Genomic DNA, 22,129 nt, shown 5'->3' on the forward strand with positions numbered 1-22,129 from the left:
AGATAGATAACTACATAGCCACATAGCTCCCATTAGCTGAGCATCTACCAAGTGCTAGACACACATGAAATCACATTTAATTCTTGCAACAATCCTGAAAAGGATATATTATGATCTCTGTTTTACAGATAGGAAAACCAAGGCTCAGATCTTGGTCATGAAAATTGCCCAAGGTCATGTGGCTGGCCATGATGGAACCATGATTCAAACCCAGGCTGTGAGACACCACCTTTGCCTCTTGCTTAGCCAAAGTGAGGAGCACAGCATCCCTGGCCACTCATGATGTCAGAAGTCAGAGCCTAAGCCCTGGGGCACCAGAGCTCTGGGACAGGAGAAGAGTGGGCGCTGGCAACTTTTCTCCTGAGCTGTCTGCCAGCCTGGTGGTGCCCTTCAAGGGGAAACCTAAGGCTGCCTGATTGGTGGCTTCAGAAGGCAGAGCAGAGGCAAGAGGGAGGAAAATTAAATGAGAGGCAGTAATGTGGCCAGGTCCTGTGCCAGCACCTCTCCCTGTAACTTCCTAAAATTGTAATGTTGTGTGCCTCCGGTGCCCAGCTTGGCTGGAAGTTCATCTGTCCCTGTATAATCTCATTCTCCCACCTCCACCTTGTCCATGTAAGAATGCCACAGTTCCGGCCATAAGGGGTGGAGATGTGGATTCATGGCCCTGTTTTCTCTTGTCTCACTGTTCGGAAACAGGAATTCACACGTGGGCTGTTTGAGTTGGAGAATGGGACAGCCTGGGAGATCCTGCCTATGTGACCTTTGAGGCTACTGGCCAACCCCAGGGAGAATCCTCATTGTCCAATTCCATGGAGTGAGCCGGGGTCAAGGCTGCCTTCAAGGAGACTAGATCGTGCAGATGCTGGTGGGCATGGCCTTTCAAATCCAGAGCCATAGCTCTGTCTTCTGTACCCACAACACTGAGAAAGGCAGCCCACGGATCTGACTCCTTCCCCCTCGTAGCAGTTGTTTTTAGTGGCCAGAGCACTGATGGGTCATCCTGACAGACCTCCTTCTTGAGTCCCAGGAAGAAGGAATGGTGCTTTCTCAGTGTTCTGCTTACCAAGGTCACTGAAAACTAAAGGCCCAGGGCAAGAAGTTCCCACTGGCCTCAAATTTATCAAAAGTAGGAAGGTTCCCCAAAGCCCATGTTCAGTAGAGACCTAGAAGCGTCCAGAGTCTTTGATAAGTTGTTGCCTCACTGGGTCGCTTTACAGAGACAACATGAAACAGGCATGGCTAGAAGCAGCAGAAGAGGAAAGGACGCACAAAATGGGAATTAAAGATGAGAAAGGAGCACTGTCTGGGCAGCAAGAGAGAGGGCTGGAGGAGGGACTGGGGCATGCTGAGATGGAGCAAAAGGGGCTGGAGAGGGAGTGGGGCATGCTGGGAGAGAGGGGGCTGGAGGGGGAGTGGGGCATACTAGGACAGAGGGGCTGGAGGGGAAGTGAGGTTGGAGGCGGGGATGGGCCTCAGGGGAGGAGGAAAGGCAGGCAGAGCCCAGCACAGGCAGGTTAGGGACCCAGGAAGATGCATCTTTTCATGGATCTTTGTTTTCAGTGGCCTTGGGTAGACCTGATTTAAGTAAAAGAGCACAGGATTATCTAAAGGAAGGTTCGAACGTACATTTCAATGACAGAAAACTTCCGGGGGGCTAGGAAAGAAGTGGACATCAAAGATGAAGGCTAGAAAACACAGTAAAACATCCATTCTTACCCTCTTCAAAAAAAAAAAAAAAACCACAGCGCAGAGGGAAAACAAAGATAGTAATAAGACTAGAAAGTCCAGAAAAGGGAAGTACAAATCGGGTGCAAGACGCCACAACCAAAGACACAAACATGTGGTTTAAACTTCTGTTTGTGTGTCCGGATCCAGGGGCCACACAAGATGAGCAAGGCCGTGTATCTCTGGCCATAGTGACAGGGTTGTGAGCAGTACACCTCCTGTGTAAGGGAGTGTCCCCTCCAGTTAAGGAATGGGGTTCCAGCTAGTTGTGGGGAGGACAGGCATTCAAGTAAAAGTTTCTGCCAAAGCCAAAGATTTGTGCAAACCCAGATGCAAAATGTGTTATTGTTATCAACGCCGTCTTCTCTCATGGGTTTAGGATTAAAAAGATACAGACACCTGTTGTATATATTTATGGCCCATAGGCGCTTCCTAGAAATGGAATTGCTGGAACAAAGGATACACATACTTTAAATTCAGGGGTGTGCTGCTAAGTGTTTAACAACAGGTTTTCTGGGAGAGAAGGAAAAAAAAAAAAAAGCCCTTTTATGTAGCATTTGCAGATTTCCAAGTCCCGTGATGGAAACACTCTCTGAAGTCCCTGGGAGGTACAAGCTGTTAAGGTGCTTGAGTGCTAGCCGGAAGACTGGCAGTTCAGATCCACCCAAGGGGGCCTCAGAAGACAGGCCCGTGATCTACCTCCGAAAAGTCAGCCACTGAGAACGCTATGGAGCCCAGTTCTGCTCTGACACACAAGGGCTCACCATGAGTGGGGACTGACTCCATGGCAACTAGTTTTTTAAAATGCTGTCTGCACAGCAGGGTTCAAACTGTGGGCTTTCGATAGCCGTAACAACAGTTCACACTCTGTGCTAAATGTTTTATGTGCATGATATTATTCATACTTATAAAAACCAAACCCAGTGCCGTCAAGTCAATTCCGACTCGTAGTGACCCTATAGCACAGAGTAGAACTGCCCCATAGAGTTTCCAAGGAGAGCCTGGCAGATTCGAACTGCCAACCCTTCGGTTAGCAGCCATAGCACTTAACCACTAGGCCACCATGGTTTGGAAAATGAGGCTCAGAAAGAGTTAATTTGCCCTAGGTCATTAGCTAGTAACTGGTGGAACCAACAGTCTAAAATAACTGTCTTGGTCTGCTCTAGATCAGTGGTTTTCAAGCTTTTCAGTCTCAGGAACTTTTTACCTTCTTCCGTATAATCTGGAGTCCCTTAGCGTACAAAAAGTTAACGTGCTTGCTGCTAACCAAAGGTTGGAGGTTTGAGTCCACTGCCTTGGAAGAAAGGCCTGGTGTTCTACTTCTGAAAAGTCCGCCATTGGAAACCCTGTAGAGCGCAGTTCTGCTCTGACATACATGGGGTTGACATGGGTCAGAGCTGACCCAACAGCAATCGTTGCTTTATTTTATTTTTTTAGGTTAAGTATAAATGAGGACATGAAAGAACTTTTGTTTATATAGATTATTAATAGTTAATATATTTGAAATTAAAACTGAGAACTTAAAAACTGTTAACGCACTTGAAGAGACCAACAAAACTCTTACGTGTGAACATCAATAACTTTTTTTTTGGTGAAAAAATGAAAACATTTTAGTGAGAAGAGTTGCATTCTGCTACATTTTTGCAAATCTTTTGAATGCCGGGCTTGATAGAAGTCCGCTGCATTCTAATAGCCGCGCTGCATCTGGTCTGATGTGACATGTTGCAGTGGTGAAAGTATACGAAAGAAAACCAGCTTCACACAGGTATGCGGTTGGATAAGGGAGGGCCTTTGTTGTTGTGAGGTGCTGTTGAGTCGGTTTGGGCTCAGCGACCCCATGTACAACAGAAGAAAGGGAGGACCTTGGGGGCCCCTAAATGGGTTTTGGCAACCCACAGGGGTCCTTGGACCACATTTTGAGGACTGTTCCTCTAGATAATCGTAGATGTTGTTGCTGGTTGCTGTCATTGTACCAGGTACCAATTTTAAATACTAAAAAATAACATACAATGAAAATTAAGTCTTCGTTTCTCCCTTCCTCAGCCACCCGGTTCCCTCACTGGAGACCACAGTTGTTATCAGCTTCTGGTGCCTCCTCCCGAGACCCGGGTGACTTCACAACATGCATATCCACAGTTCACCCCCATGTGGCATCGTGCATGTAGTATGCCACCCTTTGTGCGTTACCTTAGCACTCCAGCCTGGTGGTGCTTTGTATCACCACATAAAGGTGCACAGTGTTCCACTGGGGGACTTAACTAGTTCCCCACAGGGGACTTAACTAGTCCCCCACACCTCAGTGGACATCCTTGTAACCTGTACCTTCTTCCGCATGTGCAAATAGTCGTAAGATAAATTCCTAGACGTGGAATTGCTGGGACAAAGGATACATACACTTTAAATTCAGGTAAATATTGCCAAACAATCCTCCATGGAGGGTGCTCCAATTTCTTCTGCCACTAGCAAGGCATAGGCATTACTTTTTCTCCACACCCTCACCAACTTGGCCATGGAACCAGACCTGAAGTCATGTGCACTGACCCCAGGACCCGGAACGTCCCCACTGAGCATCGGGTTGGGTCTCAGAAGTACCCATCTACCTGGGCAGTACTGTAAGTCGGCTCCCTCCGTTCAGCAACAAATCAACAAATGTTTGATGGACATCTATGTATTGAAAGACCCTGGGCTCTGCTGGGGTATTTGTTCTGCAGCATCGTTCACCCATTTCCTCCTCCCTTGGCCCTCTGGCAGACTCCAACTCATCTCTCTAGTGCCTGATTAAAGTAAACGTCTCTGGGAAGCATTTTGATCCCCCTCTCCCACTTTCTGTTCATCCGTTGAACCCCATGTAGACTTCCGTCCCCCTAGACCAGACTTTCTAGACTAGGGCACATCACTACAAAGTGCAAACAAATCCCCTGGGGATTTTGCTGAACTTGCAGATTCTGACTCAAAAGGCCTCTTTGATGGAGCCCGAAAGTCTGCATTTCTGATAAGCTTCCAGGTCCTACTGGTATACCTATCACACTTAGACTGGCTAGGTTCTGGCAATGGTTCTCAAATTTTAGCATAAGTAAGGGTCACCTGGAGGGCTTGTTAAAACACTGATTCCTTTTGATCAAAGAGTCTACAGATGAACCCTGATCAGAAGAGGGAAAGAGCAGAAGAGAATGTCTAATCCTCATGCAGTTCAGACTTTCTGGAGCCGTGGAAGCTGGCTGAATCCCTGAAACTACTGCCCTGGGGTAATCTTTAACCCTTACAACTTAAACCAAAAATATCCCGAAGCCTTCTTAAAACCAAACCATAGTTTAGCTTAACTAGGAAAGAATGCCTGCCTTGAGCATAATTCTCTTTTAAGATCCATCTATGTGGAATCAGATTGACAGCAGCAACTGGAAACATTAGATAGGAATCCTGGGGGTCCGTGAATTTATGTTAATGGAGGAGGAACAACTCCGAGAAGGAGGGTGCGGACAAATGGCTGCAGGACCTGAAGAACGTAATCAACGTCACCGAACGTACAGGTAGAAACTGTTGAATCGGTGTCTGTTTTGCTGTGTATGACAAAAACCAAACCTTGCTGTATACATTCTCAACAAAAACCACCGGTTCCTGAGTCCAACCTTTGAGCACCCCCCTTCCCATTCTGATTCAGCTGGTCTGGGGGTGAGGCCTGAGAATCTTTATTTCCAGCAAGCTCCTAGGTGATGCTGATGCTGCCTGTTCACAGACCTCACTTGAGTAGCATTAATACCAGGCCATGCCTCATTCATTGTGGAGACCCCTGAACAGTACAGTGCTTGCCAGAGCTCCTAATAGGTGTGTGATGAATGAGGTAAAAACCAAAACACCATTTTCTATCAAGCTGATCAGACTCACGATAATCTCACGTGTGTCAGAGTCGAACCGAGCTCCAAGGGTTTTCAATGGCTGATGTTTTAGGAGTGGATCAATCACCAGGCTTTTTTGCGAGGTGCCTCTTGATGGACTGAAACCTCCAATCTTTTGCTTAGCCAAGTGCATTAGCCTTTTGCCCTGTACCAGGGTGACCCAACCATGCAAGTCAGAGAACGGGAGATCTGTACATCCACATAACTGTCTGCAGCCTGGGTTTAGGGTACAAAGGATCATCATCAACCTCTTCGTTCTTCCACCAGGCTCAAACCACAATGAGCACTACAGCTCTCTTGGGTGCTTTGTTCACAGACCCACCAGGATCTGGCTAGCCGCCCTTGGCACCACCTCTTGCTGCTCAGTGGCTGCACTGAGGCTCTGCCAACAGGAAGCAGCAGGGAGACAATGTGCACAGGAGGGAGGGAGTGGGGTGCCTGGGAGTGGACAATGCGCTCTGTGTTCTTAGGCTTTCAAATTCTGCCCCCCAGTGTCCACTTCCAGCTGAGCACCGCCCTGTGGCAGAAGAACTGCAAGAAAGTGCTTTTCCGGTTTCACCCAGACTCTGCCCTGCCATGTCCATTGTCCTCTGCTTGCTAGAGAGGCAAGAGGAGGGGCTGTCTCGTGGTCTCACTGCAAAGAAGCCATCTCTTAAGTGACTGTTTTCTCACAGAAAGGCAATGTCCAGGGCTACCCCATGTTTAGAGCAGGCACCCTCATCCCACTTTTCGTGTGTTGCTGCTACAGATCTGACCCCTGGGTGTGCCCATTCTTATCCTCGGTGCCACCAGGTGCCTGCCAGCTGGTGCACACTGTGGGCTGTAGGTGCCTTTCCTGCCAGAGTTTGGCTGAGACTGAAACTATCTCTGGCCACCAGTATCTCCATGGGACTTCTCTTTCTTCCATACCTCGTAACTTTTCTGTCTTTTACAACCCCAAAAGTAAGCTTTCTGTAATTCATACTCTGGAGAATATCTCAAAGGCTACAACAGAGAGGGGGGCAAGTTGGGGGCAAAGAGAAGGGCCTGAATGAGAAAGGGTCCCCCCTCTCACCTTAGCTGGAACAGCTCCACTTTTATCGGCTTTACACACTGTGTTTTTATGAAGGATGATTTCAACAGGTAGTAAATCAGTTGCCCTTAAGTCAATTCTGACTCATGTTGACCTCATTTCATCTTAAGTGGCTTGGGCCAAAGTTGGGGCAGTGGACATAGTGAGAAAGGGGTGGATTCTTCATACATTTTGAAGAGAGATCCAATAGACTTTGCAGATGGATTCCATGTGGGGTTTGAAAGAGTCGAACCAAGTATCACCCCAAGATTTTGGTAGGAGCAGCGAAAAGGATTTGTTGTTGTTGTTAGGTGCCGTTGAGTCGGTTCCGACTCATAGCGACCCTATGCACAACAGAACGAAACACTGCCCGGTCCCGCGCCATCTTTACAATCGTTGTTATGCTTGAGCTCATTGTTGCAGCCACTGTGTCAATCTACCTCGTTGAGGGTCTTCCTCTTTTCCGCTGACCGCTGACTCTGCCAAGCATGATGTCCTTCTCCAGGGACTGATCCCTCCTGACAACATATCCAAAGTATGTAAGATGCAGCCTCACCATCCTTGCTTCTAAGTAGCATCCTGGTTGTACTTCTTCTAAGACAGATTTGTTCGTTCTTTTGGCAGTCCATGGTATATTCAATATTCTTCGCCAGGACCACAATTCAAAGGTGTCAATTATTCTTCTGTCTTCCTTATTCATTGTCCAGCTTTCACATGCAAGTGAAAAGGATAGAGTTGCCATTTACCTCTAGGTGAGAATGATGAGGACAAGAAAAGTTTGGGGGAAAGATCAGGAGTTTGAGTTGAGTTGCTTTTTAGAAACACAAGTGAAGACATTGAGCAGACTATTGTGTGTGAGTCTGGAGTTTAGGGAGGAGAATAGGGCTAGAGATGTGTATTTGGGCATCTTCAGCACGAATATAAAAATTGGAGCCATGGGAGTAAATGATGCCACTAAAGGAGTAAGTATAGATAGGAAAGAGAAGAAGTTCAGGGACCGAGCCTTAGAGGATACAAAGAGGTTGAGGCATTGAGCAGGAACCAGCAATGGAAACTGAGAAGGAGAAATAAGAGAAAAACCAGGAGTGGGTGTGGTGTTCTACACATGTGAAGAGAACATGTCAAGGAAGAAGGAATGATAATGGTGTCAAATGTGCTGAGTTGTCAAGTTTAATGAGGCCTGTGAATTGATCATTGGATTTAACCACATGGAGGTCACTGGTGACCTTGGCAAGAGCAATTTCAGTGGAGTGGGCCCAGGAAAGAATGAGAGAAGTGGAGATGGAGACAGTTTTATTGTAAAGAGGAGTGGAAAAATGGAGCAGTGACTGGAGATGGGCGTGAAATCAAGGAAGAATTGATTGTTTAAGATGGGAGAAGTCATGGCATGAGTGTATGTTGATGGTAATAATCCAGTAGAGCAGGAAAAACTGATGATATCAAAAAAAAAAAAGTTTGCTTGAATAATGTCCTTGAGTGGGTGAGAATGGCTGGGAGTCTGTGCCAAGTGGAAGGGTTGGATTTAGACAGGAGTGTGGAGAGTCCATCCATGTAACAGGAGGGAACAGAGTAGAGGGCCCAGAAAAGGATAGGTGGCTAGAGGTAGAGGTGGGAGCTTGTACAAAGTCTTCTGACAGCTTCTATTTTCTTGGTGAAATAGGGAACAAGGTCATCAACAAGGTCAAGAATGAGGGTGAGAGAGGTGGTGTTAGAAGTTTAAGGAAAAAGCAATCAAAACCAAAAAAAAGAATAACAGTTGCCATCAAGTCACTTCCGACTCATATTGCCCTATAGGACAGAATAACCCATAGGGTTTCCAAGGCTTTTATTTTTATGGAAGCAGATAGCCACATCTTTCTCTTTTGGAGTGACTGGTGAGTTCAAACCACCAACATTTTGGTTAGCAGCCAAGTCCTTGACCACTAAGCCGCCAGGACATTTTAAGGAAAAAGCAGAAGTTGTGAAATAATATCTAATAGAGGCAAATGTGGTTGATGGCTGGGCATGAAGGAATTTTTGAATATGGCTATTGTTAAAGAGCCCTGGTAGTGCAGTGGTTAAGCTCTGGGCTGCTAACCGAAAGGTCAGTGGTTCAAATTCACCAGCTGCTCTGTAGGAGAAAGAGGTGGCAGTCTGCTTCTGTAAAGATTCACAGCGCTGGAAATCCTATGGGGCAGTTCTACTGTGTCCTATAGGGTCGCTATGAGTCAGAATCGACTTGATGGTTTTGTTTTTGGTTTGTCATTAATTTAAAATGGTCCTAGTCGGCATAGTTTTTCTCCAGCCGTATTCAGCTGCACTAGTATAAGCACCAAGTAGGTGGGGAGTAAGATCTAACCAGGATTGGGATCTTGCCAAGTGGACTCAACAAGATCAGAAAAGAACAAAGGAGTTGAGGGTGTATGCAAGGAAGGGACTGTAATGATGGACCGTAGACTTTAAGGTGGCGGAAACTCAGGACACGAAGGGGCTGAGTGTCGGTAAAAATTGAAATATCGACAGACTGTAGGTCCCACTGGGGTCAAAGAACTGCTGGAGCTGAGGTGCTACAGGATGTGAGCAGTAAAGGTAGTAGATGTGGTCAGAGGCTGGATGTCTGGAACTGAGGTTGTGAAAGGCTACAGATATTGATGAGGGTACAATCCAGGAGTTAGGATCATAGGACTGAGTGGCTGAGGTATGAGGAAGACAAGACCACTCGGTGAGAGGAATTCAAGGAATTCGTTGGCTAGGGTGCTGGAGGGATCTTGTTCATTGGGATAGAGGGTAAAATATGACCTCGAATCCCTCCCAGCCTGGTATGCACAGCCCTTTGCCATGTGACTTGATAGCTCCTCCTGAAAGGGTAGGTTCCTCTATTTCCCGACTTCTTGAATCTAGCCTAGCCTGGTGACTGGCTTTGACCAACAGAACGCAGCTGAAGTGACACTATGTGACTTCTGAGGCTATGCCTTAAGACGCTGTACAGCTTCCACTTTTGTAATGCTGGCCTGAGACTGCTATGCAAGGAAGCCAGGCTAGCCCACTGGAGAACAAGAGGCCATAGGGAAGAGAAGTGAGGCCCCCCACCCACAGCCAGCACCACTGCCAGGCCTAGGAATGAGACCATCTTGGACTGCCCTGCCAGCCCGCAGAGCCATGAGAAATAGCCTTTGTGGTTTCGAGCCCCTAAGTTTTGGGGTTGTTTGTTTTACCACAACGACTAATAAAAACATATGTGGATAGTGAAATCATCATGATATATTACAGGACAATGTTAGAGAGAGTGATAACCACCGAAAGTTAATATCTAGATTTGTGAGAAAGTAATGGTTTCTTATTTTTTGAACTATTTTTGAGTTAGTTGCCTTGTTATATTTTGTCAAAGTGTCCAACCCTAAACAAAGAGATTTTCCCTCAACCTTCCACCTCAAAAAAAAAAAAAGCCTTAAAACCCTCGGTGCTACATCATCTGCCTCTCCTTGATGACTTCCTGTGGCAAAGGATCGGGAAGGCTTCTTGGAGGAGGAGGTCTCTTAGATAAGCCTTGCAGGGTGAGAGGGATCTGATATGATTTGCCCAATATCCTCTTTCATTTCGGGATGTATCCCACCACAATGGTGCTTCCCCCTTGTTTTGTCAAGTTGGGGTTTATAGAATGCTGGAGGGCAAGAGAGAGCCTGGGAAAGGCCAGGGGACCAGCAGGCACAAAGAGAGAGAGGGCTAAGCAGAGGTGGGGAAGAGAGATGCCAAGCCACATGAAGATCACCCAGGAGCAGAAGCTTAAAGAGACAAGGACATTCCCCCAGATCTGACAAAGACAGAAAGCCTTCCCCTAGAGCTGGCACTCTGAATTCAGACTTCTAGCCTCCGAAACTGTGAGAAAATAAATTTCTGTTTATTAAAGCCAAAAAAAAAAAAAAAAAGAGGGAGGGCTTAGGGAGGAAAGATGAGCACCTGGATAGAAGAAATATGGAGCAAGGGAGTGTATAGAGTAGAAAGAGAGGCTGTGGAAGAAAATTAGATAAGGTGGGAGGAATTGTGTAGGCAGGTTGTTGTTATTGTTTTTAGCTGCCATCAAGTTCCACCTCAACTCATGGCGACCTCATGTACAACAGGATCAGACCATTGTGATTCATAGGTTTTTCATTGGCTGACTTTTTGGGGAGTAGATCTCCAGGCCTTTCTTCCTAATCTGCCTTAGTCTGGAAGTTCTGCTGAAACCTGTTCAGCATCATAGCAACACAGAAGCATTCACTGAGAGACTCGTGGTGCCTTGGTACACATGACGTGCATCGGTCGGGAATCCAGCCCAGGTCTCCCACATGGAAAGCGAGAATTCTACCACTAAACAAGGGTAGGAGGGTAAGGTGGGGTAGAATGAGGGTGGCATGGAGTGAGGTAGTGTTGACTGGGGCTACTGTCTCAGAGCCTCTGTGTCTCCCACAACCCTTCTTGTCCATCTGTGGGATGCTTGAATACCTCACCAATCTGGCTTCTGTGTCCCGAAAATGGCCTGGGCTCAGAAGCAGCCTCTTTTGCCATATTGCTAGATATTGCGTCCCAGGATTCGGCCACAGAGAGGTCTCCAAGGTCATGAGATCATCCCCACTCTTGGGAATTTACCTGCTCAGGTAGCAGTTGAACCTGAAAGGTTTGCCTCTGTGACAACCAGGCTCCAAGCAGCCACCTTACCTGGCCCCTGACCGTCTAAGCTAAATCAGGACATAAGGGATGTTGAGACTGAATCAGGAAGGAGGAAGCAGAAACAGGGCAAGGTCAAGATAGGATGCCAAGATAGGATACTAAGAGAAGTGTGGGAGGTAGAAGAAGAAGGGCCAGCAGGCCAGGGGTTGACACAGTAAAAAATAGGGGATAAAAAATTAAGGAATCAGAGTCTTAGACTCAAGGTTAGAATCTTTGGGTGTACACCTTACAAATACTTCTATCTGCTCCCACCACAGTGGGAGATGGGGGACACTGCCCAATGCCCATTCCAGTGGGCTGATAGAGAACAATCTCCCTGTAAGCTCTTCAGTGGCAAACCAAAAGCCGAAAACCAAACCCACTGCCGTCGAGTCGATTCCGACTCATAGGCAAAGCAAGATGTAAAACATTGTGTAGCGTATACACCCATCTGTGTAAAAAAAGGAACATGTGTGTACACGCGCATGTGTTTGTGTGAGATTGTGTATATAAGAGTGTATATGTATATGTGTGTGTGCATATAAAGTGACACAAGATACCAGTTCCTGTTGCTCCTTCTGGGAAGAGGAACAGGTGAAATAGAGGTCAGGAATATGAAGACTTACTTCTCACTTTGTATTTTTTTGTACTTAAAAAAGAAAACATTATATCTGAGGGAATTCTTCCAGAGCAGTGGCTCTTAAAACTTATTAAAAAAAGGAATGCAAATTCTCAATCCCCCTTCCCAAATCTACTAAATTAAGGGAAGTGAGGCCCTGCAGTCTTTGTTTTAACAAGCCCTCCAGTAAGGGCAGGGTCCCTGGTTGGCCCAGGTAACCCTTTCAACACCCAGTTGTTTTCTGCTTTGATTTTTTTTTTTTTTTTTTGATACCATGTGTTTTTTAATTAATGGAAGCATGCTGAGTCATGGAGCATGTTTAAATTTTTAGTTGGTAACATGGATTTTGAGAAATATTGTCTGGTACTACATGGTTACCACAGGTTCTCAAAACCTGTTTTCACCTATACCTTTGGCCCTTGGTTGTTGATGTATTTCATGGTGCCTTCCATTAGGTTACATGGGAAATCTCTGGTTTCCCAAATAGGACACAAAAAAACCCAAAACCAAACCCACTAGTCCTCTCTACCACATATCAATTGTACCAGTTGTCATTGTGTCGATTCCAACACATAGTGACCCAAAAGGGCAGAGTAGAACTGCCCTACAGGGTTTCCAAGGAGTGGCTGGTGGATTTGAACCACTGACCTTTCAGTTAGCAGCCGAGCTCTTAACCACTGTACCACCAGGGCTCCAAAATATGTTTACAAGGCATATTCAGGGGTACAAAAGCCAAAAGAGACAAAATTTTTACCCAATCACACTGCCTGGTTGTACCACCTTGCTTGCAAGCCTCATACCCCAGCTATTTTGCTTCAACTAACGTTTCTTTCACTTTTCACTGTTATGCAAGTCCCCACTGGAGGACAGCAAATACTTGCAGTGGTAAAAGTATACTACCAAAGAACCCGACGGCCAGAAAAAGCGGGCGGTACACTATATATCCCAAGGGTCATGAAAGTTAAGCCTTGGGCTACTAACTGTAAAGGTTGGCAGTTCAAACTCACTCAGAGGCAAGGCCTGGTAATCTACTTATGGAAAGTTACAGCCACAAAAACCCTATGGAGCACAGTTCCCTCTACAGCATATGGGGTTGCTATGAATTGCAATTGGCTCGGTTTTCTGGTAGGGGAGATTTTGATGCATGTTAAAGTTTAAGAACTACTGCCTAGGCCAGTGGTTCCAGTTTCTCAAAATTTGGGGCATATTAGAATTCCGAGGTCCGGGCTGCACCACAGGCTGAGTAAATCAGATTGTCTGGGGTCGGGCAGTGGTATTTTTTTAAAGCTTCCCAGGTGATTCTATGTGCAGCCAAATTGAAGAAGCACTATTTTAGGCCTTATCTCCTCCCACCCCTGGGAACCACCTCTTCTCAGCCTTAAATTGTAATCATCTAGGCCTAGAACCTTGTAGGCCTATCACCCTTGTAGATGTGATAACCTGGTGATTGTTTCCCTGGACTGTTTTCCCAAAGGCCCCTGAATCCACAGTCCCCCACTCCACTGATTTGGGGAGAGTACATGGCAGGAAGTTAGGCCCAGCAATTGTGTATGAGGTGGATCCAAAGGAAAACCCAGCCAAGGGGCTCTCTGGTGTTCCAGGTGCAGCCATCTGAGCCCACCTCTGGCAGGAGACCTGACATCTCTTTCCCTGCCTTGGCCAGGGCTGGGTGAAAGGCTATCCTGGGGCAGGTGCAGCCCTGTTTTGAGCTTCCATTCCAGCCTCTCTGGCGTGATCACACCTTCCCACCCCTACCCCTTCACCCTAAGGAAGAGGCACACTGGGTCAAAGACAAACGGCAGACTTAAGTGCACACTGGAGGCTTTTAGTGAAATGAGTCCAGGGCCCCAGAGAGAAATGGACGGGGGCCAGGTCATCCTTCTTTCCTGGTTTCCTTCTTGTCTTTCTCCACTCTCCTCCATTTTATATATATGCTGCAGTAGGATAGTGTGCGTTTGTGTATGTGTGTGCGCACCAAGGAAGTTGCGTCCCACCCTTGAAAGGCCATGGGGGAACTGAGTGTGGGATTACAGCCAAGAAAACCCTACGAGGCAGTTCTGCTCTGTCACATGGGGTGCCTATGAGTTGATGAGTTGGAACTGACTCTACAGGACTGGTCTTAGTTACCTAGTGCTGCTATAACAGAAAGACCACAAGTGGTGGCTTTAACATACAGAAATTTAATTTCACAGTTTAGAAGGATAAAAGTCGGAATTTAGCATGCTGGCTCTAGGGGAAGGCTTTTTATCTCTGTCGGATCTGGAAGAATGTCGTTGTCTCTTTGGACTTCTACACCTGGGCAATCTTCACGTGGCTTGGCATCTCTCTTCCCCTGTCTCTGCTTCCCTAATCTGCTCCTTTTAAGTTTTGTAAGAGATTGACTCAAGACACACCTTACACTAATCCTGCCTCAGTAACATAACAGAGAACTCATTTTCAAATGGGATTATAACCACAGGCATAGAGGTTAGGATTTATAACACATATTTTGGGGGACACGATTTAATTCACAATAGAACCCAAAAAGAGCATGTAATTTCCTTGTGCCGGGTACTCTGCAATGTTTTTCATGCACAGGTTGGCGTCACACATCCTCCCACAAGCATAAGTATTCAGGATTCTCAATTTGACAGGAGAACCAAGCCTTAGATAGGTGAGCTCATGTCATAACTGAGAAGCCTAAGTGTAATCATTGTATAATGTGGAGAGGAGACAGAAAAGGAAGACCTAAACCCAACCAACGGCTAAAGGTTCCTTGAGGTGACACCACTGTGTGGTTTTGGGGGTGGAGGTCCTGGAGAACAGAGAGGCAGGGACAATGGGCAGTCAGAGGTGGAGGTGTAGGGGGCACCAAAGAGAAGTGCCACTTTTCTCTGTCCTCACATCAGCTGGACCTATTTTGAGGAACAGGACTCAGGGTTCCTGTTTAAATCCTTCCATTTGCAAAAAAAAAAAGACTGCCAGCTGACCACAAGAACTCTATGCCCCGCCCTTCACATCCCCAGCCTTGGATTGCTCCACATCTTCTGGGAACAGCTCATCTCACCCACCTTACCCCACCCAACTCCACCCAACCCCACCCTATCGAATTCCCTTAAGGCAGAGCTACCAGGGAGAGGGCTGGCAGTGCAGTGGAGCAAGCAACGAAAATTATTGTAGTAAACTTGGCCTCCAGGAACTGACCACTGGTGGGTATTGTGGCCGTTCATGGGCACCCAACCATACAAAAAGAAGAACTTCACTTTATTCTTATCATTTTGAAAGCCGTGAAACCCGGAGTCCAATCTCTATCGTCACACAGGAAGCCAAGTATTTCCTACTCGGTCAGGGTCTTGAACTTCAAATTCGTAAACTCTTTTAAGCCTTAGAAACAAAAACTTCGTGGACAAAATCCCTTGAAACCAGAGTAAGTGGTACTTATCTATTTTCTGTCTTGTCAGTTATTGTTTAGTGCAATCTCCTTTAAAGAAGTGCATGCAGCTGGCGGGACTGCAGTCCTCTCACTTTGTAGGATATTATTTGTTCACCTGTCTATCTCCCTGAAGGTGGTGAATTCTTCGAGAGCAGGTAAGTGACTAAGTAACTCATTGATGCATCTTTAAGGGAATCATTTCTGTACAACAATACCAAGAGTGGGTAGAGACTGAGTGTTCAGATATGTGAAGTGCTTTTTTGCTAAACAGTAAGCCTTCTTAGATGTTTGGTTCTTGGTGACTGATTAAGGACAGTCAGGCCAGTATTAGTGGATAAGAGATATTTTCCGTGGAAAGCAATTCAAGAGGAAATTGCTTGCCAAATTTCCCTATGGAAAAGAAAATCGAACATTGTATAAGAAGAATTTGTAACAAGAAGGAAGTATTAATTAGGAAGAAATTTCCAGATGCAAGAATGATTTGATACTGAATTCTTAAAAAAGTAGAACCAAGGATTTTCAAAACTAAGAGTGCTAAATGTCTTTGGAGGAGGTAGGATTTTATTCATCCAAAGGCGGGGAGCTGGCCAGATGGCTTCTTGGGACACATTCATTCTATTCTAGTAACAAAGAGGCAAGTCAGAATTTAGTTCTGAATTCAGTCACCAGGAATTGTGTCAAGTAGGGAGAAACTCATGACAGATACAGGGACATGGAGGCCACTTGGAGGTGCCTACTTCAACTATGCCTCCATAGAGGGCTTTGGAGAGTCCATAGAAGAATTGGAAGCTCCCAGAAGTTTGCATAACCTACCACCAGGCTGTATGCCACCCCCGATCTCTTCAGTTCCCACCCTGAGTAGCAGGATCGCTCTGAGCTATTCAGACTGTGAGGCGTGGGCAGTAATGTGCTGGTAAATGTTTAAGACCTGGCTCTCCTGAAAATAACGGACCTTATTTGTAGCACTTGCCGATTACCATGGTGTAAATACTCCCATCATAGTTGATTCCAAGCTACCAACATACTGAATGTGGAGTTGGAAAGAGATGCACACAATCGGCTCTCATGAACCAGCTCCAGCACGTCACTGGGCCTGGATCCTTTTACAATCACCCACCACCCTTTCTCTGCTCAAAAATTTCACCAATGATCAGGATGGCAGATGCCGGCACTGGAAGTTTTCAGGCTCCGGGACTACAGTTAACTATTGCACAAGGACCTTGGGGTCAGACTTTTGCAGCAGACTATCACAGGACTGGCAGATTGGGTGGCAACATGGTCCTTTGTTTTCTACTCCATCTCACTTTAGGATCAGAGTACCCTGAGAAGTTGAGGAAACAGCCAATGGGGTTGAGGTTTGAAGGTGAGGAGGCGACTCAAAATGGAACCTGAGGATGCTGGCTTGACGTGCCTTTGCCTTAATGAAAATTTCCTAGAAACTGGGCTCATAGGGTCAGCCTTGCACCAGTTGCTCTCTGTGCTTCCCAAGCTGGTTGCTGCTTGTACTGTAAACCTGCCAGTCCCCCAAACACGCTGACTGCGGAACCAGGCTGCCTGCCTTCAGCGCTGGCACTGGCAGCAGAAATTGGAAACTGCCAGCACAGCTTTGTTAGTGACTACCAGCCCGGAAGGAGTGAACCATAGAAATGGATTTGAGGGGAAGTGGAAATCCCTTACTCCCCACCCTAATACGACCCTCCTTCCAGCTGCCAGTGTGCCCAACGCACCGCCCCTCCCACCCCTCCACCCCGTGTGCTTTAATTTCCAATGGCCACTGCAGAAACGTGAATTTTGTGATCAGGAAACTCATTTAGCAGTGTAGAAGGAAGAGCACTGGGGACCCAGGCTCAAGATGGCCATTGTGATGCAGTGTCACTTACTCTATCTGGCTGGTGTTTGGCTCAAATCCATTCAGGTTGCTGGCAGCATACTGAGAATTTCAAAGTGAAGTTCACGTTGAAGAGACTGTCATTGTCCCTCATTGTCAAGCAAAATTCACTTTCTAGATTAGCTACTTAGAAGAGAGGCCTGGCAGGTACAGTCTAGGGTATGGGGGATACTGGCCAGATTAGGACTGGAGCCTGGGACATCCTGGTGGTGACAGACCTAGAAAAGGGCCACTGCAGGGAAAGAAGTGTTCTGATATTACTGAGAATCTGCTAAGCGCCAGGGGGTGTGTTTCGCATACCTTACATCACAGTAGCCCTACAAGGTAAGCATCACTTCCCCACAATACAGATGAGGCTCAGAAAGGTTGAGAAAATTGTCCAAGGTCACACAGTTGCTAAGTTACATCAAAGTCCATTTTCTCTTTGGGAAGAGGTCTTTAGTAGGTGGATTGGAAAGGATTGAAACAGTGTGCTAAAAAGCAGAGAAAGAAAAAAAAAAAGGGAAAATCCTATAAAGGCAAGCTATCCAGTGGTTTTTGACTCTCAGCCAAAACCATTTACTTCTGAACATCCTTTTGTGGACTCACGGTGCAAAGTCATCACTCCATGATCAGAGGCAGGAAAGCTCAGTGGTTTCAGGAATGGGCTTGAGAGTAATACATGCCTGGGTTTGAGCTATAGCTCTTAGTCTCATGAGCTGTGTGTCCTTGGGCAAGTCTTATAACTACTCTGAAGCTTTGTGTCATCACCTCTACAGTGAGGAACAATAATGGCACCTCCTCACAGGTCTTTAATGCTAAGTTCAATGCCTAGCCCACGGGAAGTGCTTAGGAAGCATTAGCGTGAATAGCATGGTAAGATCTCCACACACTGAACTTGTTCTTCACCACACTCATTGCCAAAGTCATTAAATTAATGATTTGTGCACTCACTTGGTTATAACCAGCACCTGTTATGTGACTATAGATTACACAAAGCAGAAAGGACCTAAATCTCCCTTGCTCCCCATCGTGTCCCCAGGGCATGGTACACCAGAAGTGTCGATAAGCATTTGTCAAGTGGTTGAAGAAATGTAACCACTGCCTTGTCTTTGTTGTCCAGACCTCACTGCCTTTAACAGTCAAATAAACCCAGAAACAATTTTCCTTGACCCATAGGAGAGGCCAAGATGGAAATAACAACCACCCCAGAGGCCTATGACATGACCACAGAATACGACTATGGAGGTTCAACCCCGTGTCAGAAAAGGGAGGTGAGGGCCTTTGGGGCCCAACTGCTTCCCCCTTTGTACTCCTTGGTGTTTGTCATTGGCCTGGTCGGCAACATCCTGGTGGTCTTGGTCCTCATGCAATACAAGAGGCTCAGAAGCATGACCAGCATCTACCTCCTCAACCTGGCCATTTCTGATCTGCTCTTCCTTTTCACGCTGCCCTTCTGGATTGACTATAAACTGAAGGATAACTGGGTTTTTGGTGATGTCATGTGCAAATTCCTCTCAGGGTTTTATTACACAGGCTTGTACAGCGAGATCTTTTTCATCATCCTGCTGACATTCGACAGGTACCTGGCCATCGTCCACGCTGTGTTTGCCCTGCGGGCCCGGACCATCACCTTTGGTATCATAAGCAGCATTGTCTCCTGGGCCCTGGCCATCTTGGCATCCATCCCAGGCTGGCAATTTTCCAAGACCCAATGGGAGGTCAGTCATTACACCTGTAGCCTTTTCTTCCCTTATGAAAGCCTAAAAATGTGGAAACAGTTCCAGGCTCTGAAACTGAACATCTTGGGGCTGGTCTTGCCTCTGTTGGTCATGATTGTCTGCTACACAGGGATTATAAAGATTCTGCTCAGACGACCAAATGAGAAGAAGGCCAAAGCTGTCCGTCTGATTTTTGTCATCATGATCATCTTCTTTCTCTTCTGGACCCCCTACAATCTGGCTGTGTTAGTCTCTGCTTTCCAGGACTCTCTTTTCTCCAATGAGTGTGAACAGAGCAAACAGCTGGACCTGGCCATACAAGTGACAGAGGTGATTGCCTTCACGCACTGCTGCCTCAATCCCATCATCTACGTCTTCATTGGGGAGAGGTTCCGGAAGTACCTCCGCCAGTTGTTCCACAGGCTCATTGAGGTGCATCTGGCTAAATGGCTTCCCTTCCTTGCCACGGAGAGATTGGAGAGGGCCAGCTCTGTGTCTCCCTCCACAGGGGAGCATGAGCTTTCTATGGGGTTCTGACTCAGCCCCCTGGAGGTGACCCAGCAAGAGTGGTCTGCAGCCACGCCAGCTGGGAAAGGAGGCAACATTGCTCTCGCAGCCAAGTATCTGACCCCTGATACCAGCATGGATTTGCAGCCTCTTGGGATTGAGAGGGAGCTTCAATGTTATCTAGACTAAATCACCTCTGGGGCTTGGTTGGGTCTTTTCCATGAACTTTTCCCAAGTAGAAGGGAGATGAATAAGCAAGATGAGACATGCCAGAAGACTAGGACAAAGAGTGTGAGCCAAGGGCTAGGGACCAAATAAGATTTCAGATCTGTACACATTAACATTTCTCAACAAAGCCTATGCAACACTCCCTCAGCCCCACCCCAGTGAACTTGAAAACAGTGACTTCCACTGTTGACTCCACTCTGAGTCCCAGAGCCAATCTGTAGCCAGCAGTAGCCCCTTACCCATCCACCCAAACCCCCCAACCTCTGCCCCCACTGCAGGGTTTAGGCTCTTGGAAACTCTGGGGAATATAGAAGTCATGACAGAAGAACTTGGAACCTAATGGAAAATAAGACTGGAGAACTCTTGTTGGAAGTGGAACTAAGATTAAAGCACTTAGAATTTTTATAGTCGCTACAACCAAACTATTCATGCAGTGGGCTAAACACGAACCACAAACATATAACATGTTGTGCTTCTCGAAATAACCATAGAAGGGAGGGACTCATCATTTCCAATTACCATTTTTTCTTTCTGAATATTTTTCCAGAATCTCCCTTCCTTGTAAGATGGATGATGGCATTAGGGTAGAATTTAGTAACAGGCAAATAGAGGCACGGTTGCTGTTCTTCTGGTTTCAGGGATCAGAGTTTGGCTTCCACACTGGAGCCACCAGCAGGTCAACAGCCTGTGGTGTAACCTGAAAGGGGCTGGGAAGAAGGAACATGTCTAGAAGGAAGATAACTACCCTTGCAGGCAGGTGGAGTGGAGGCTCTCTGTCTTGATGTAAGAAGCTGAGATGGTCTTTAATTCAAACTAGCTTGAAGAACTAAAAACCCATTGCCATCTAGTCAGTTCTGGAATGTCCTCAATGCTTCATCTCTCACAAAGGATCTCCTATTTATCGTGTCTTCATTTCCTTTTCCCTCAGATATATACTTCTTTAAAAATCTTTTTCCTAATAGCAAAAATTGTTTCTAAAAAAGCTTGAAAACACAAAAGGAAACAAACAAACAGCAAAATCACCCAGAATTCTGCTAGCCAAAGACAACCACTACACACTTTGGGATGTGTTTTCTTCTCGTTTATATTTTTCTCCATGAATATTTATGATTATAATAAAGATGGACTCCAACTGTACTCACTGTTCTGGTGTTGTTTTTAATTAGAATGTTAATATTTCAGTGCTCTTCCTTCCAGGATTGTTTTCCAAATGCACACACGTATATAATCACTCCTAAAGTCTGACGCATAGTAAAAAAAAAAAAAAAAGCACCTGGTAAATGCTGGTTGAATGAATAACATCCTGAGGCTCTGATTTTGTTATCTATAAAATGAGGAATAGACCAGTACCTGCCTCATGGGGCTGTCCTGAGGATTAAATGAAATTAAGCAAGGAAAGGGAGCATCATGGATTGAATTATGTCCCCCCAGAAATGTGTGTATTAACTTGGTTAGGCCATGACTCCCAGCAGGCTGTGGTTGTCCTCCATTTTGTGATTGTAATTTTATGTTAGAGAGGATTAGGGTGGGATTGCAACACCCTTACCAGGTCACATTCCTGATCCAATGTAAAGGGAGTTTCCCTGGGGTGTGGCGTGCACCACCTCTTATCCCTCAAGAGATAAAAGGAAAGGGAAGCTAGCAGAGAGTTGGGGACCTCATACCACCAAGAAAACAGTGCCAGGAGAGAGCGAGTCCTTTGGACCTGAAGTTCCTGCGCTGAGATGCTTCCAGACCAAGGGAAGACTGATGCACCCAGAGCCAACAGAGAGAGAAAGCCATTGCCTGGAGTTCACGCCCTGAAATTGGACTTCTAGCCTGCTGGACTGTAAGAAAATAAACTTCTCTTTGTAAAAGCTATCCACGTCTGGTATTTCTGTTATAGTAGCACTAGACGACTAAGACAGGGGGCCATCTGTCTTAGTTATCTAGTGCTGCTGAAACAGAAATACCACAGGTGGATGGTTTTAACAGACAGAAGTTTATTCTCTCACAGCCTACTGGGCCAGAAGTCCAAATTCAGGGCATCACCTCCAGGAGAAGGCTTTCTCTGTTGGCCCTGAGATGGGCAGACGAAATAGGTAGCTGGTAGATAGTAGCTGGGTAGGGCTAAGCTACACATTCTGACTTCCTCATTCTAGTTCTAGGAGAAATCACAAGAGCGAAAAATAAGGGGCTGGGGCAAATACCGGACAAAAACAATCCGAGGTACCTGTACAGGTGCAGAACAATGGCGCATGTGCAGAAAGCCTCAACTTGTCCTCCCAGGGACATGTTGCTGTTGTTGTTAGGTGCTGTCCAGTTGGTTCTGACTCATAGTGACCCTATGCACAACAGAACAAAACACTGTCCGGTCCTGTGCCATCCTTACAATCATTGTTATGCTTGAGCTCATTGTTGCAGCCACTGTGTCAATCCACCTTGTTGAGGGTCTTCCTCTT

At 46.3% G+C, this 22,129-nt stretch overlaps 2 protein-coding genes across 8 annotated transcripts in view; one reads left to right on the forward strand and one right to left on the reverse strand.

Annotated features, from left to right (window-relative positions):
- The window catches only part of LOC100660478 (C-C chemokine receptor type 3), a 179,778-nt gene that overhangs the window by 39,942 nt on the left and 117,707 nt on the right, over positions 1–22,129 (reverse strand). The window lies entirely within an intron of this gene.
- CCR1 (C-C motif chemokine receptor 1) lies at positions 12,211–20,825 on the forward strand. 4 transcript variants are annotated; one of them, XM_023547791.2, is made up of 3 exons: positions 15,030–15,141; positions 15,394–15,520; positions 18,412–20,825. In XM_023547791.2, the coding sequence occupies exon 3, from the start codon at positions 18,423–18,425 to the stop codon at positions 19,488–19,490; it is 1,068 nt and encodes a 355-aa protein (XP_023403559.1). In that variant the 5' UTR covers positions 15,030–15,141; positions 15,394–15,520; positions 18,412–18,422; the 3' UTR covers positions 19,491–20,825. The 4 variants fall into 4 exon arrangements, 3 of the variants coding, with proteins under 3 accessions (XP_023403559.1, XP_003409744.1, XP_023403558.1); XR_002785684.2 differs by lacking the exons at positions 15,394–15,520; positions 18,412–20,825 and adding an exon at positions 16,675–18,170 and having other exon boundaries at positions 12,211–15,359; XM_003409696.3 differs by lacking the exon at positions 15,394–15,520 and having other exon boundaries at positions 15,048–15,359.

The sequence above is a fragment of the Loxodonta africana genome, chromosome 22, assembly GCF_030014295.1.
Source record: "Loxodonta africana isolate mLoxAfr1 chromosome 22, mLoxAfr1.hap2, whole genome shotgun sequence".
NCBI classification, from domain to species: domain Eukaryota; kingdom Metazoa; phylum Chordata; class Mammalia; order Proboscidea; family Elephantidae; genus Loxodonta; species Loxodonta africana.